Source organism: Nicotiana tomentosiformis, chromosome 1 (genome assembly GCF_000390325.3).
Source record: "Nicotiana tomentosiformis chromosome 1, ASM39032v3, whole genome shotgun sequence".
NCBI lineage: Eukaryota > Viridiplantae > Streptophyta > Magnoliopsida > Solanales > Solanaceae > Nicotiana > Nicotiana tomentosiformis.
This window is the reverse complement of record NC_090812.1, coordinates 120563564-120579942: the sequence shown is the minus strand read 5'-3', so window position 1 is coordinate 120579942 and position 16379 is coordinate 120563564. Positions and strand designations below refer to the sequence as shown.

Below are 16379 nucleotides of genomic sequence, written 5' to 3'. Positions count from 1 at the left end.
TGCAGTTTTGCCTGAAAGGAGAACTGTGCCAAAACTTTACGTGCCAGATCATTCCATGATGTAATAGAGTTAGCCGATTTCACCTTCAACCATCTCTATGTTTCGCCCAACAAAGAGAAAGGAAATAGTGTGAGCCTCACATAGTTCGGTGTGACTCCACTCATGATATAAGTATTACTTATCTCCAAGAAGTTCAGAATGTATTGCTGTAGATCCTCATGCGGTAGACCCATGAATTTTCCGTTTGCATGTAACAACTGGATCATGCTATGTTTCAGCTCAAAGTGCCCAGTGATTCTGGGCTTCACAATTATAGAGGTGCATTAGAAATGCTAGGCATCACCACCTCCTGTACAGCCAAAGGTTGCCCATATGCTATCTCCATAGGTAGCTGAACAAGTTCCTGAAGATTATTTGTGTCCCTTGATTCTCTCAACCTTCTGTGAAATGTTCTCTTAGGTTCGGGTCAAAGCCTCAATCTTGTCTCCTGAACCTTCGAATTCAAACAAAGTTCCTGAGAACAGAGCAACCAATAATAAACGTTAGACTTGACGAAATAAACAACAAAAGTTAAAGTTGGTAAAGTAGTCAATATTCAAGTCCCTGGAAACAGCGTCAAAAACTTGCTACTTCCAAATGCACACTCAAGTATACATGGTCAACAAGTAATATAATAATGAGTGAAGTGTCGAACCCACAAAGACTTATGTTTAACTACCTACTAATTTCACTCAACTTGTTATTCAATCAAGTCAATCAAGGTTGATTTTGTGTTTTATAACTACTTAGTAAATGTAGTAGTTAACTAATTTAGCAGGCAGAAAATGGTTGTTCAAGAATTTAATAGAGATAAACATTCCAGGGTTGTGATCGATTCACCAATCCTATTGTACTCTAACTAACTTCCCTTTTCATACAATTCGCTTATGGTTTATCGAGCAAGGTATACCCATTGTATTCTCCTGAATTACTACTCGTATGTCCAAAATAGATTAGCATTTATATTCCTATGGAATTAATGTATCAAGAACGTATTAAGATTAATTCCTATTAATCTTTCAAGAACTCATTAAGATCACGATATTAAATTAAGCATGGTGATTAGATATATTCATATCCTAGCCACAACCCTCCCCCTCCACCCCCACCCCCACCCCCCACCCCCACCCCCTTCCCCCCCACACACACACACTTTAGAGTTAAGATCATGCCCTCTTTAATTCTTCTTTAATGTAAACGTAGCTTTCCCAAGCGTAATTCAGATAGTTGATATAACTTGACCATTGGCCAGACAATCAAGCAATTAAACACAGAATTGAAGAAATAACTATGTAATAACAAATTATAATCAAGAAGAAGTTAATGTCAAACAACAATATTTATGGTTAAATCACAACCCCAGAACTAATGGGTCTTGGTCACTCATGATAATATTAAACAATTTCACAAGTGTTGACTTATTGAAAATACTAAGAATAATGAAGAAAACCTGAGAATTCTTGATCCCGAGTGTTCAGTTCTTGTATTTTCCTCTCAAAGTGGCGTCCCTCCTTAAAATAGGTTTAGACTTCTTTTTATACGAGTTGGGGTCGTGTAGGGCCAAAAAATACTTGTCCCGAGCAAAATATGAAAAGTCCCTGTCCCAACATCCAGGGCAGCATGAAGCAATGGCCCTGCGCTGGGCTGTGTGTTGAAATTTTTTAGCTCCTAGTTTTTTTGCCCCAGCCAGTGCGACGTGCTGGCCTGGGCGCTAGCCTGGCGCGACTTTCTTCTTTTCTCCTCTTTTTTCTTCAAATCGTGTCCTTTCATTCCACATTACTCAGGATGACTCCTACACATAAAAATACCACTAATTAGCATAAATCATTACATTACACATACAATTCGACGAGATTTGAGTAAAATGCAAGGCGGATACAAATGAACATACTTTAAGCCAAATATCAAAATTGATTCCCCAAGTACACGCAAGTATATATGTCCGTCAAGTAATAAAGTGACACAGAAGTTTGATGTCGAACCCACAGAGACTTAGATTAATTATTAACTAAGCTAACTACAACTAATTTATTGTCTAAGTTAATCAAAAGTGTTGGGTATTCTATTAAAGCTACTATTGCAAAATTTAAACGCGTAAACAACTAATTTAATAAGAAGTGATTGTGGTTGGATTTTAATCAATGAAGATGAAGATTCTAGGGTTGTGGTCGGCTTATCAATCCTATTGAGTTCATAATTATACCTGTTAATCTGAATTATCTATCATTGCTAGTTGACTAGATCATTTGTATAAATAGCATGTTCTCACATTACTACCCGTATATCCATAATATATCAACCATATATTCCTATGGTATTGAATCTATCATGAATGAAGATAATACGGCATTCAGCTAAGCAAGATGGTTAGGTATATTCTTATCCTAACCGTAAAATTCTTCCCCGAGCCACGGGTTCAGAAACAAGCTCTCTTTAATTCTACTCTAATTTAAACATGACTTTCCCAAGCATAGCATATATAGTAAATAGAACTCAATTGTTGGTCAACCAATTAAGCAATTATGCACAGAATCATAAAAACAACCACAGTAACTCGAATCCACAAAGACGTAGTTAATAAACGTCAATATTCATGAAAACCAAAACCCTAGAAAGAGAAGTTTTAGCTCCACATAGACATGATAGCCGATCAACAAATCATTCGAAAAAATATAAAAATTAATAAATTTGGCAGAAGAAAAGATGAAATCTAGCCTCCATGGAGGTTTTGTGCTCTCCCTTAGTCCAAAATTTCCTCTCAAAACGTCCAACTCCCTTCTTAAACATGTTTAGGGAATATTGATAGGCTAGGGATCAAAGTCTCCAAGTCCAAAACTAAGTAGAAAATAATTTATTCGCAGACTGGGGGACTAGGCCTTAAGCCAGGTGAGGGCTGGTTTGTAGCGCGCCATAAACCATGCGAGACCTGTGTAAGGCCAGGTTGAGCTCGCCTTAAGCCAGGCGGGGCAAAGTACTTTTTCTTTTCTCCGTTTTTCTTTTTTCCGTGCTCTTTTCTAGTTTCTTCAACATCGTTTTGTGCAACTTTCATACCTTTATGCATTTTAATGATCTACACATAAAAATAACTCAATTAAGCTCAAATTCCGCACAAAATAATTATTAAAATACCAAAATATAAGGTAAGTAATGCACAAAAATATAGAATTATAGCCAAACATCACTAACCCACACTTAAACGTTGTTATTCCTCGAGTCAACCAACAATTTACACTATCTGGAAGAACTTATATTTAACGCATTCGAAGCATACTACACCTATGACTATGGCTGATAGCAACAATTAAACTTTAGCATATGTCGTCAACACACACTTCCCTTTAATGTATGCCATACTTCAAAATTTTATTCAACATAGGGGCAAAATGCCCATAACAATCCTAACCTTAAAAATCGACTAAATGTCACAATGCAATCATGGCTTGAATACCCAACATCGAAGAGAAGTCTAATAATGTAACATATCCCTCGTAAAATCATGTGCTCTCACAACAAAAGCAAAGAGAGTAAGTATTATCCATACATTCAAATCTCATGATTAAAATATATTTTAAGGACTCATATATATATATCAAAGAAGTATCTCACTCTGACAAAGAAGTCACATGCATGCAAAAGGTACCATAGTCTTGCCCATTATGTAAACCTCTACCAATATAGGCTCGTTCGATCTAAAATCAATTAGGACTTTTTTATAGTTGTAATGTGGGCTAAGGGATGGGTAGGATAAATTTAGAAATAGTGACTAACCCTCCTAAGCATTTAACACATCACAAAATTAACTTTAAGTACATATTTCTTCAATCCCAACTTCAATTTACAAACAACATCGCCCCAAAGACATTCCCTCTACATATATTCATTTCTTTTTCTTCTCTTGTTTTTTTTTTCTTCTTTACAGTTCTCGCTAGCGGTGTATCACTTATAACACAAGTGCACCTTCTTTCATTCATGTGGTTCCACTCAAAAGTCACCCAATTTTCTTCCTTATTTCTTCTAGCGCTCATTTTTAATTAAGTGCTTTAAGAGGTAAAAGAATCAAAATAATATCAATTAAAAGCAAAAAGGGATATAGGCCTATAATCTGGTTGCCAAAAAACGTCTATAGGCTCAAAAGGGTTAATTATGGATAATTTTTATTTTTTATAAGCAATAAAGATCCAAAAGATCAAAGAAAGCCTAAAATTATTTTTCAAACCGAGCAATATCTAAAATTTCGCTTTAACTCACATGCCGGGCAAGTTTTAGACTCAGTTACAAGGACATGGACTACATAAAAGTCTCATCACACATGGCCCATGACTCACTAAGGACGGTCTCATTTCGATGCTCAAACAAATACAAGTATTTATGGAGTCACAAGATATTAAGCATTAAGCACAAACTGAAAATAAGTAAAGAAAACTAGACATAGGCGTCATAAAATATGTTATCCAATTTATCAAGAAGTCGTCACAATTTTAAAATATAGGGTAGATACTACACATGCTAGAACCAAAATATGCTACTATCAAACAAGTCAAAAGGCGCCTAGAAATCTCACCTTCTCCACCCTTTTATTTTATACATCCTAATCTATCCTAAAAATAATAAAACAAATTAATACGTGATTCAAACTATATTACATGGAAAAGAATCGAGACACAAAGAAAAATCACGGGGGATTATTGCTACCTAAAGAAACTAAAAATAATAAAAAGGCATATTTTTGGATATTTCTTTTATTAATTTTTTTTTTGTATTTTTGGTTAGACTTTAATCACTCAAGAAAACTGTGTAGAAGATCCATCATCGGGAAAAGTTTAATATTTTTCTATTTTTCGATTTATTTTTTTTTGATAAATTAAGCTACTAAAACTACTACTAAAATACAACACAACTAAATACGACACTAATAAAAATAAGCAGCTAAACAAAATTTAAAAAAAAAATAAGAAGCTAACATACTAATATACTATTACTAATTATCTAAAACAAATCTCCTACCTCAAGAGTGCAATGTCCCCAATGCACAAATAAAGCAAAAATAACAAGGGTGGACAAGAAATTCCCTAAAAGGCCAAAGGCCAAGTCAATAGTAGCTAAGGGGATACTCAGACTTTTCCCAAGTATGCTCTTTTGTGCAGGCACTCTACACTTAGTTCTAACCATATATAATAGCTCATTTTTGCACATCTTATGGCCTTGCTTTTTATGCTCATAATCCTACAAAACAAAATAATACTACAAAAATAATAAAAAGGTAAAATAAACAAAAATAAAAGAAAGCAGTAAAGTTGGGTTGCCTCCCAACAAGCGCCTAATTTAATGGCGTAGGAAGATGTGAACCATTTTTTGCCTCCACCTCGAACTTATGAATTGAACCCCTAACTTGGCTTCAAGCTTTTTTGCTATACTCCCGGGGTGATGGGACTAATCTAATTAGGCCAAGTAACAAATTTCGCATTCTACACTTCTTGGCTTTCCTCTAGCATGACGAATTCAAGAGTGTAAGCACCTTATTCCTCATCCATTGGCTCCTCCAAAGGCTCAGATGACGCAATTTCTATGACCATCATCCAAATGCAATGTTGAAAATGTATTGGATGGGAACTAATACGCCCTCACTCTAAAACAGTATTACTATATACATCAGCATACGTACACACACTAGAGTCTTCAAGTATAATACTATCTATTTCCTCACATGACTCTAGTGTACTATTCTCAATATGAGCATCATCAACATAAATATGGTTGAATAATTGGCTCTCTACATTTAGCTCCTCGATTTGTCTTATATGTTCTTTTTCAGCTTCGCACAACTCATAACTATTTTGTTGGGCGTTAGACGCAAAAATATTTGCACGCAATTGAGCCTCCAAGTCGTAAATAGAAATACCAAATTGGTTGATCTATTGTCCTAATTCAGCTCTTCCTTCAATTAAGTGTTTTATCCCATTTATAATTTTCTCATGGAGACCTCCATATTCCTCTAATAATTGAATATGCATATCCAGAATGCGAATATCATATTTCATATCATCCACTTCGCTACTCCTATCAAACTCACAAGCATTATTAGAATTATCACAAGAAGGTATTGGAGTAGGATAGCAACACTTAGGACAATTATTTCAATAGCCATCACAAATAGTACAGGATTGAGATGGTGCCCACAACTCGCTCCAATAAATATTTTTACATTGTTGTCACAAGTGGGATCCTCTACAATATGGACAAAGATCACAAAAATAAGAATACTTATCGTTCCACCACTTTTCGTTTAAAGATGCCATGTAAAAAGAAGTATTACTAACTAAATAAGAAAATTAACACTTGACCAGAAAATATTTTTTAGCTTAACTTAGATAAACAATCAACAACTAAGTCCCTGGCGACGATGCCAAAACTTTTTGGTTCCCCAAGTACACGTAAGTATACGTGGCCATCAAGTAATAAAGTGGCTAGAAAATCAGATGTCGAACCCACAGAGACTTAGATTAATTATTAAATAAGCTAATTACAACTAATTTACTGTCCAAGTTAATCAAAAATGTTGGGTTTTCTATTACATTTACTATTGCGAAATTTAAGCACGGAAACAACTAAATCGATAAGAAGCGATTGTATTTGGATTTTAATCAAAGAAGATGAAGATTCCAGGGTTGTGGTCGGCTTATCAATCCTATTGAGTTCATAATTACACTTGTTAATCCTAACTATCTATGGTTGCTAGTTGACCAGATCATTTGTATAAAGAGCATGTTCCCACATTACTATCCGTCTAACCACAATACATCAACCCTATATTCCAATGATATTAAACCTATTATTAACGATAATATGACATTCAACTAAGCAAGACGGTTAGGTATATTCCTATCCTAATCGCGAAATCTTTTCCCGAGCCACGGGTTCAGAAACAAGCTCTCTCTAATTCTACTCTAATCTAAACACGGCTTTCTCAAGCATAGCATAGATAGTAAATAGAACTCGATTGTTGGCCAAACAATTAAGCAATTATAAACATAATCAAATAAACAATCAAAGATGATAACTCGAATCCACAAAGACGTATTTAGTAAACGTCAATATTCATGACAACCACAACCCTAAAATGAGAAGTTTATCTCCACATAGACATGGTAGCCAAACAACAAATCAATCGAAGAAATATAAAATTACTAAGTTTGGCGGAAGAAAAGATGAAATTCGGCCTCCACAACGGCTCTGTGCTCTCCCTTAGTTCAAAATTTCCTCTCAAAACGTCCAACTCCCTTCTTAGATATGTTTAGGGAGTATTTATTGGCTAGGTTTGAAGTCTCCAAGTCCAAAATTGAGTAGAAAATAATTTATTCGTGGACTGGCGGATCATGTCTTAAGCCACGCGAGACCTGGTCTATAGCGCCTAAGCCAGGAGAGGCCTAGTGTAAGGCCAGGTTGAGCTCGCCTTAAGCCAGGCGGGGCGAGGTACTTTTGCCTTGGTCCGATTTTGTCCTTTTCATACTCTTTTCTTGTGTCTTCAACATTGTTTTGTGCAACTTTCATTTCTGTATGCATTCAAATGATCTACACATAAAAATAACTCAATTAAGCTCAAATATCGCACAATTAATTATTAGAATACTAAAACGTTAGATAAATAATGCATTAAAAATATAAAAATTATAGTCAAACATCAAAAGGCCACCTAGTCTCTAGTTTCTTTCATCTCCCCAACCCACAACCGAATTTACTCCATCTTGGTGAGTGGGGAGCGGCTGAGACTAATTAAGGAAGACAGATTACAACAGATCCAGCTAGCTAGTCAATGATTCAACTCTATTAAATAAAAGATCCACATGGTAGTTGTTACTTTTCAATAGTCATAGCTCCAATTTCAACATTTTATATTTTAAAAAACTGCTATTATTTTTGACATTCACAACTCTAACCATATTTTGTCTTCCTTCGAAACAATGAAATACTACTTATAAGGTGTCAAGATCATATGAGATTCTTAACTCTCCATAATTATAAGGGATTTACTTCTATGTTTGGTAGGTAAATTGCAGATGTATTACATTTGACATTGTAGGAATCTGCTTGTTATCTTCCCACAGTGGAAATCTTTAAGTATCTCCTTCCTCTAAAGACGAAATAAAAATAAGAAATACTAAGACGGGAAATTTTAAGCATACACTGTTGATTCAATCTCATACAAATTGAACATATACCCATTTTCAATTGGATAAGTGATCCTCAACACCTTAAATTAAAATCAGACAGAACTTCAATTTGACAGAGCTGCACACACAAATCAGTTTACCATTTGGAGTCTGAAAAAGAAAGGGTCTATTTAACTTAATTATTTGTCCACTTAAATTGCAAGTGTATCTAAACTCTAAAGTCAAAATCAAAGGTATTTTCAGTTTTTCCTTTTCTATTTCAGTTCTTAAGTAACTTGGAATGCAATCTAGAACTTATTTTTATTTACGAATTAGAGCACGAAAGGTTGAATATAATATCAATTAAGTGTAACAGCATCACTCTATCACTTACAATACTTTATAGTGTATTTAAAAGTTGTTCAAAGATTATGCAATGATATGCACATCCACAAAAGTGCAAAATTACAGAATGTGAAACTGCTTGACCTCCGGAGAGTTATACATGAATAAAAGGTTCAAGGCCACATGATTCAATAGTACTCTATCAGGTTGACAGGGTGATGTAAATGGAAGCACTCGCTGCATCAACGTAGTCTACGTAATAAAATAATCAATTAGTACAATTTACAAATACATAACGCGTCGTCACAATTTCGATATTGATCGAGAATATTAGGACATAATTGGGTCTTGTGATTCTTCGTTTTGCTCTTTTCCGTAAAAGAAGCGCTATACCATTACTTTACTTTTCCTTTTTCTTTCTCTTTTTCATGTGGCGGAAAGATTAACTTTAAGATGCCTCTTTCTTTTAAAAGAAAAAGAAGATCTCATACAAATGGACTATTTATAACTCCATCTCAACTGATATAACCACCATATATTTTGTAAAGTAGACGATTGAGTTGGTAAGATCTAATTAATACAACACCTATCTTACCATAAAGGAGTGCAGCGAATGGGTGACATATTTCCATCTTTAATCAGATATTTCAAACTTGATTTCTAAGAATGAAGAACGTATTTTGATAAGGAGCTCTTCACTATTCCATAAATCCGGATTAATCGAGATACCGGATGATTAAACCCAAAAAACAAAAACAAAAATACTTATCATACATTGTAAAATAAGGTTTGGGGCCCAACCGGTAATACTAGTACTCTTGTCGTTTCTCCCTACTTCCGCGTCAAAAAAAAAAAAAAAAGAATCTAGTAACATCATATTTAGAAATTTAAATGATTAATTTATGTTTATTTTCTTTTACTAGTCGATCCATCTTTGATTTTTTTGTTTCTTCTCACTGCAAAAATTTTTGTTGATACTACAAGCATTAACTAAAAAATGAAGTTACAATAGTTAATGAGGAACTAAAGTAGAAAGGGGAAACGGAAGGTATAGAGTATCATTATTTCTTCCCCTCGGTAGCTGAAATTAAATTATGGGCCATACCGATCACCACTTCTATCTCCTTTTGGTATTACCGTAGTTACAACTTCTTCTTGTTTGGATTGTAAAAACAATGTTACTAAAGTAAAATGAAAAGTGTAAAATTAAAGGATCGGGTTTTTACGTAAAAAAATGTTTCTTTTTTTTCGAGACAAACTAGGAAGAAAAGAATACCAAATAAAATGGAATAGACGGACTACCAAATTGGTTTTAGTATTTTAATTATTCTTGTAGATTTGTTATTATTTCATGAAAATTTTGACTTTAAAATATGGAATAACAGTTTCCACACATTAAAAGGCACAGAGAACGAGCAGGTTAGAATAAAAGAGCTAGGAACATTATAATAAAATGTAGTATACAATTAAACATAAATGTGGAATATCCGTAGACTGGTTTTCTTTTTCACTACCACTAACAGTCGTTATTACATTGCCAAAACAAAAAACAACCAACAAAAAAAAGAGGCAAAATTAAACTTATTCATATCTAAAGCTGCAAAAGCACCACTCCGAGGAAGAACAAGAAGGCAAAAACACCATTTTCACTCTTCAAAATTCTTGAAGATCCTCCAGTCTCACTTCCACTTTGGCTACTACTATTATTACTACTAGCAGAGGAACCAGCATTCTTATTCCCTTCACCTCCAGAAGAAGTAGCAGCCAAATCCAGAGTAGCTTTAGATGCCAAATTTTCAGTATCAAACTTATGTACCACCGGCTTTCCATCTTTCACCGCAGGCCCCACCTGCCATACTTGATTCACCGTCGTTGTATTTTCCGGCAACTCCAACGTGGCAAAGATTTTCATGGTCCCATTAGATGACTCTGCTTTCGAATCCAACACATTGTACAAAAGCTTAGACTCTGTAATTGATTTGTAAGAAGTAAGGTTGTAAGTCTTTACAACCATGGCCCCTTTGGGATCTTTGAATGCTATAAGGGATTGCGTGCCAACCATAGCTGGGGCAGAGGGGTTGAGACCCCAAGCAATCCAACCATCAGGGGAAGCTGGAGAAGCAATATAGGCAACAGATAGGGTGGATTTGGTGGGGTCAAAGGTCCAGTGGAGGAAAGATTTGAGAGCAGGAAGATCAGTACAATTGGTGAATTTGGTGTTGCTGGAAAATGTTTGAGATGAGCAAGTTAGAGATGTGGAAGGTGAGATGAAGAGAAGAACAACAAGGGAGGCAAGAAAGATGTGTAAATGAGAGGCCATTATTTGAGCAAATGTAGAAGAGTGTGTTGGAGGATATTTTAGGATAGGTGGGTTTTATAGGGAAGATTTTAAAGGAATGTGGAGAAGTGGTGCCTTTGGGTAAATTAAAGGGTATTGGGCGTCTTGATGCCACACATGATTAGGGGGAGAAGGGAATAGGAAAGACACAAGTGGATGTGGTTGGAACATGTAACGTTAAAAATTGGTTGCTTTGGGTCAATAATTTCCACGATTTCTTATTCCTAAGCGTCCAAATAATGAATAATGAACGCACATTGTCAAGCAAGTCCATGTGACTCTAAATTACTCGTTAAGGAATGGAAAATATTTCAAGCAAATGTGCATTCCCATTTTCCTCGAATGAATAGGCTCCCTTTTGCATTCTTGAATCATTTTTTTCGAAACTGGGCCAAAAAATATGGGGACAATATTCTAGAACCAACCCATTATCATCTAATTGATTTTTTCGTTCTGATACTCAATCTGAAAATTATCCGTATTTATCAAATATTACTGGATCAAATGGCAAAGAAATAGTGGAGAATGAGGTGATTTTTTTCCAAATAAAATGAAAATTGAGTTCATGTAAAGGGGGAACGATTTCCAATCAAAAGGGATGAAGGGTTAAGAATTCTTTAGCTTTTAGACAAAATTAAGGAAAAGAAAAATAAACATTTCTTTTATTGGCCACTATTTCAACATTTAGAATTTAGACTTAAGTGCCTTTTTTTTTCTTTTCTTTTTCCCATTTCCCTTTTTAGGCTGACCAAAGTACTCTAATCCTAATTCTCCTACACCTCGTAATTTATAGGTAATATACCACAATAGATATACTACTAAGAATCTCTGTTTTAAAAGGCGTTTTTGGGGCGAGCTCCGGGACGAGACGTACCAAAAACATCCCGGGGCGATGGTGTGGGGCGAAAGTCTCAAGAGGCGTATGCCCCGCAATTTGGGGCATACGCCCGGGCGTTCGGGGCGCGTTTTTTTAGTAAGGAGTAAGCCCCAGAGACTTTTTCAAATTAAAACAAAATTTGTTGAATTAGTCTTTCATATAATACTCAAATTCTCAAAAGTCAGTTTGGTAATTACTCAAAAGGTTTAAAAAAGGATTCAAAAGTATTAAATTTAAAAGTAAAGACCTTTTTTATTGATTTAAGCCCTAATTCATGATTTTTTCAATTTTTTATCTTGTCCGCTAGTCTGCTAATATCTCTCAAAAGCAACGAATATTTAATTTTTTTACAAATACAAAGAGAACTACATTTTTCTTTATAGCAGCAAATTCAAAGTTCAAATTGCAGGTTAATCATCCTTTTTGTTCCTCCATATAGAAAACTTTATTCTTTTAGACTCAAATTACTTGTGCTTGTAAGTAACGTATAATAGATTGTTTTGATTAGTTTTTGTGGGGATGGAGCACACATATATATAGTTTTTTTTAATTTTTATGCAATTTTACCTGTTTATAAATATTAACTGTCATTATATTATTTTATAAAATATTAAAAATTAAATACCTATGGGGCTTACGCTCCGCTGAGGCATATGTAAAATGCCCCGACTTACGGTCACGCCTTTTAAAACACTGCTAAGAATATAAAAACAACTGTATGTGAATTTTATATTTCAATTGGAATCCCTCTATGGCTGATCACTCAAAATAAGGCAAGGACTATAAACGTTTTCTATTAACTTGGCTGATCGACGTAACATCTATTGTATAGTGACAAAAGTGGAACAAAAACTAAACTTTCCATTCAGTAAGAAAGTCAAACGTGAATGCAACATTGAATGTGGACAGCGTAGTTGTAAAAGAAAAGAAAACAAAAGAAACAGTTAGTTAATGAGAGAGTGATAAGTAAAGCACTGACTATGAAGTCTAATTCCAAATTTTGAAATGCGCCCGTGACAAATGCACAACATGACATTCAGAATAGCAGAAAACGCGGGTCAATGTAAACTTTTCAAAGAGAGCTGCACCATAAATGAAAGAATAAGAACCAGAAACAGACGGATTACAAATTCAAACTTGGTGAAAATAGAGTACAATAAAAGAAAAGGACGGATATAGGTGATATTTATTGGTTGAAATTAAGATTTAATCATATAATTTGTATTTTACGTTAGCCATGAGTCTTTAGTCTTGTTAGAAACCTATATGCTAATGAAAAATTCAGAAGAGGGAAGGGATTTTAACTAAATTTACTTCGTAGAGAATTATACTGTGCAAAGGATAAAAAGAAATTTCTTTGTAATAAATAGATTGCGAAAGAAAAATGGCCTTACATTATTAAATATATTATTTATATTTTAATATCCAGGTTGGATAATAGTCCATAAACGTGAGCCCAATTATAAGTGTGATAATTGGTTATTGGGACATGCACTTTATGTGCTTCATCGGGTTGAGTGCACTTTGGTGAGTGTAGGCTCAACCCGATGATGCCCATAATGGGAGGGGCCATCAGGGTTTTATTAGTTACAATTAGGTCCCCTCTCTAGCTCTTATATAAACACATAATCAGAGTTATTTCATAATATTTATTGTGTGTGGTAGATGTCTCATTGACGCTGCCATATTGGAGAAAGGGTAATAGAGAGGAAAACCTAGCCTGTCGTCAATCCGCAATATGGCTCAAACGGGTACGCAATCGTTCTTGCTAATTTTTATTTATTTTGTGTCTTAATATCATGTTTGATCATCTTTTATCGATGATTATTCTCACTATTGCTACATTTATTTAATTAAAGAAAAATCTGATTCTCGTGATGTTTTCAAAACATTTCGAGCTGAAGTTGAGAAGCAATTGGGAAAAGCTATCAAGATTGCGAGATCTGATCATGGTGGGGAGTATTATGGAAGATACACAGAAACTGGTCAACGCCTGGACCATTTGCTAAATATCTTCACAATAATGGAATCATTGGCCAAGTAACCATGCCTGCAGATCTTGAGCAAAATGGTGTGGTGGAAAGGCGTAACACATTGATGGAAATGAAAAGAAACATGATGAGTCGGACCAACATACCAGAATTCCTTTAGTGGTGAAGCTATTAAGGCTGCTACATATATCCTGAATCGAGTTCCGAGTAAAGTTGTTTCTAAGACTCCTTTTGAGCTATGGACTGGTAGAAAATAAAGTTTGAATCATTTTCGAGTTTGGGGATGTCCTGCAGAAGTTAAGATATTTGATTCGCTACAAAATAATACCGATCCTAGGACTATTTGATGTTATTTCATGAGATACCCAGATCATTTAAAAGGGTACATATTTTATTGTCCCTCTCGTGGCACTAGAATTGTTGAATCACGGACTACTAAATTTTTGGAGACTGATTTTGCTTATGGAAGTAACTCTGAGTCTAATGAGCCAAGAGGGAGCAGTGCACATGATATTGACCCTATGGTGATAGAAGATGAGAATATTCAAGCTAATGATAATTCGCTTCATAGATCACAAAGAGAGAGGAGATCAGCTATTTCTATTGACTATCAAGTATATTTAGGTGATACTGATTATGATATTGGCCAAATTGAAGATCCTGCAACATATAATCAAGCTGTTAATAGTCATGAATCTGAAAAATGGCTTAATATTATCAAAGATGAGATAAAGTCCATGAATGACAATGGTGTCTAGAATATTATTGAGTTACTGAGTGGGAACAAATCAATAAGTTGCAAATGGGTTTACAAGACCAAGAAAGATAGTCATGGAAATATTGATCGATTTAAGGCTCGGTTGTTATAAAGGATTTTACTTAGAAAGAGGAAATTGATTATAATTAGACTTTTTCTCTTTTATCCACTAAATATAGTCTCAAAATTATCATGGCATTGGTGACTCATTTTAACCTCGAGCTACACCAGATGGATGTTAAGACAACCTTTCTAAATAGAGAGCTGTCTGAGAAGATTTATATGAAACATCCGGAATGTTTCATCGAAAGTGGAAAGGAACACTTAGTTTGTATGTTAAAGATGTCTATATATGGTCTGAATCAAGCTTCTCGTCATTGGTATTTGAAATTTGATAGTGTTGTGACATCATTTAGTTTTGTAGAGAACAAGTTTGATGAATGTATCTATTTGAATAGTAGTGGGAGCAGATTCATTTTTCTTATCCTCTATGTTGATGATATTCTACTAGCCAGCAATTATTATGGATTGCTTTTTTAAACCAAACAATTCTTGTAAAGACGCTTTGAGATGAAAGAATTTGGAGATGATTCTTTTGTTCTGGGAATCGAGATTCGTTGTGATAGATCTCGTAATGTTCTTGGGTTGTCTCAGAGGTCCTATGTGGATCGTATTCTTTCCAAATTTAATATTCAATCTTACAAGCCTGGAGATATACCGATGGTCAAGGGAAACAAATCGAGTAAGAAGCAATGTCCTAAAAATGATATTGAAAGGGAAGCCATAAAAAACATTCCTTATACTAGGGCAATTGGCAGTTTGATGTATGCTCAGGTTTGCATTAGACCTGGCATAGCTTTTGCTGTAAACGTCTTTACCAGATACTTGTCCGATCCTGGTCATGATCATTGGGTCGTAGTCAAGAAGGTCATGAGATATCTTCAAAATACCAAAGACTATATGTTGATCTACAAATGTGTTGAGTTTTGAAATAGTTGGTTATTCGGATGTTGACTTTGGTTGGTGCACAGATGATTATAAGTCCGCATCTTGTTACGTTTTCACTCTTGTTGGTGGTACATTAGAAGAGCGTTAAACATACGTTGGTAATATCATTGACAATGTATGATGAGTTCGTGACTTGTTATAGTGCATCCACTTAAGCTGTTTGGCTCCGAAATTTTATTTCAGAACTCAGAGTTGTTGACTCAATTCAAAGTCCCATATAATCTATAGTGATAATAGTGCAACTGTGTTCTTTTCTAAGAATAATAAGCTGTGTAGTGACACCAAACATATGCAAATCAAGTTTTTGACAGTCAGAGAGCTGGTAAATCAAGGAGACATTACTATTTAGAATATTCGTACAGATGAAATGCTAGATGATCCACTAACTAAAGGTCTCAGGCTCAATGATTTTAAACATCATGTTATAAATATGGTTATTGTAGAGTCTTTTAATTCTTTATTTTAGTGGGGGTTTTAATATTCTGTGGTTGTGAACATTTATTATATGGAATAAAATGTGCATTTATTCTTATATATTATTTTTATAATGATCATCATCTATGTTCACATTATTTGTAAGTCACATCGTGGTATCATGAGGTGAAAATAGGTTCGCCCAAGAGCTTTTTTTATGTGCAATTAAATGCAACTTTAGTTGCTATATATATTTGTCACGATCCAAAATTCACCTAGTCGTGATGGCACCTAACCCAACACGTCAAGTAAGCCAATTAATAACTATCCAATTTAAATGATATGTATTAAGAACAACAACAACAACAACAACAACAACCCAGTATAATCCCACTAGTGGGGTCTGGGGAGGGTAGTGTGTACGCAGACCTTACCCCTACCATGAGGTAGAGAGGCTGTTTCC

The 16379-nt window shown here is 34.8% G+C and overlaps 1 protein-coding gene and 1 long non-coding RNA gene across 2 annotated transcripts; one reads left to right on the top strand and one right to left on the bottom strand.

The window, feature by feature from the left end:
* Nucleotides 1-9951: 9951 nt before the first annotated feature.
* LOC104107274 (cytochrome b561 and DOMON domain-containing protein At3g25290-like) lies at nucleotides 9952-11118 on the bottom strand. Its single transcript, XM_009616029.4, has one exon. The coding sequence runs from the start codon at nucleotides 10849-10851 to the stop codon at nucleotides 10123-10125; it is 729 nt and encodes a 242-aa protein (XP_009614324.1). The 5' UTR covers nucleotides 10852-11118; the 3' UTR covers nucleotides 9952-10122.
* A 2253-nt stretch (nucleotides 11119-13371) lies between these two features.
* On the top strand, nucleotides 13372-16034 carry LOC104107273 (uncharacterized). The gene is made up of 2 exons (XR_688763.3): nucleotides 13372-13497; nucleotides 13651-16034. It is a non-coding gene; the product is annotated as an uncharacterized lncRNA (long non-coding RNA).
* The last annotated feature ends 345 nt before the right edge of the window (nucleotides 16035-16379 follow it).

Bases quoted from the DNA above. Each gene is read 5' to 3' on its own strand.
- LOC104107274 (XM_009616029.4), bottom strand. From the start codon at position 10,851: ATGGCCTCTCATTTACACATCTTTCTTGCCTCCCTTGTTGTTCTTCTC.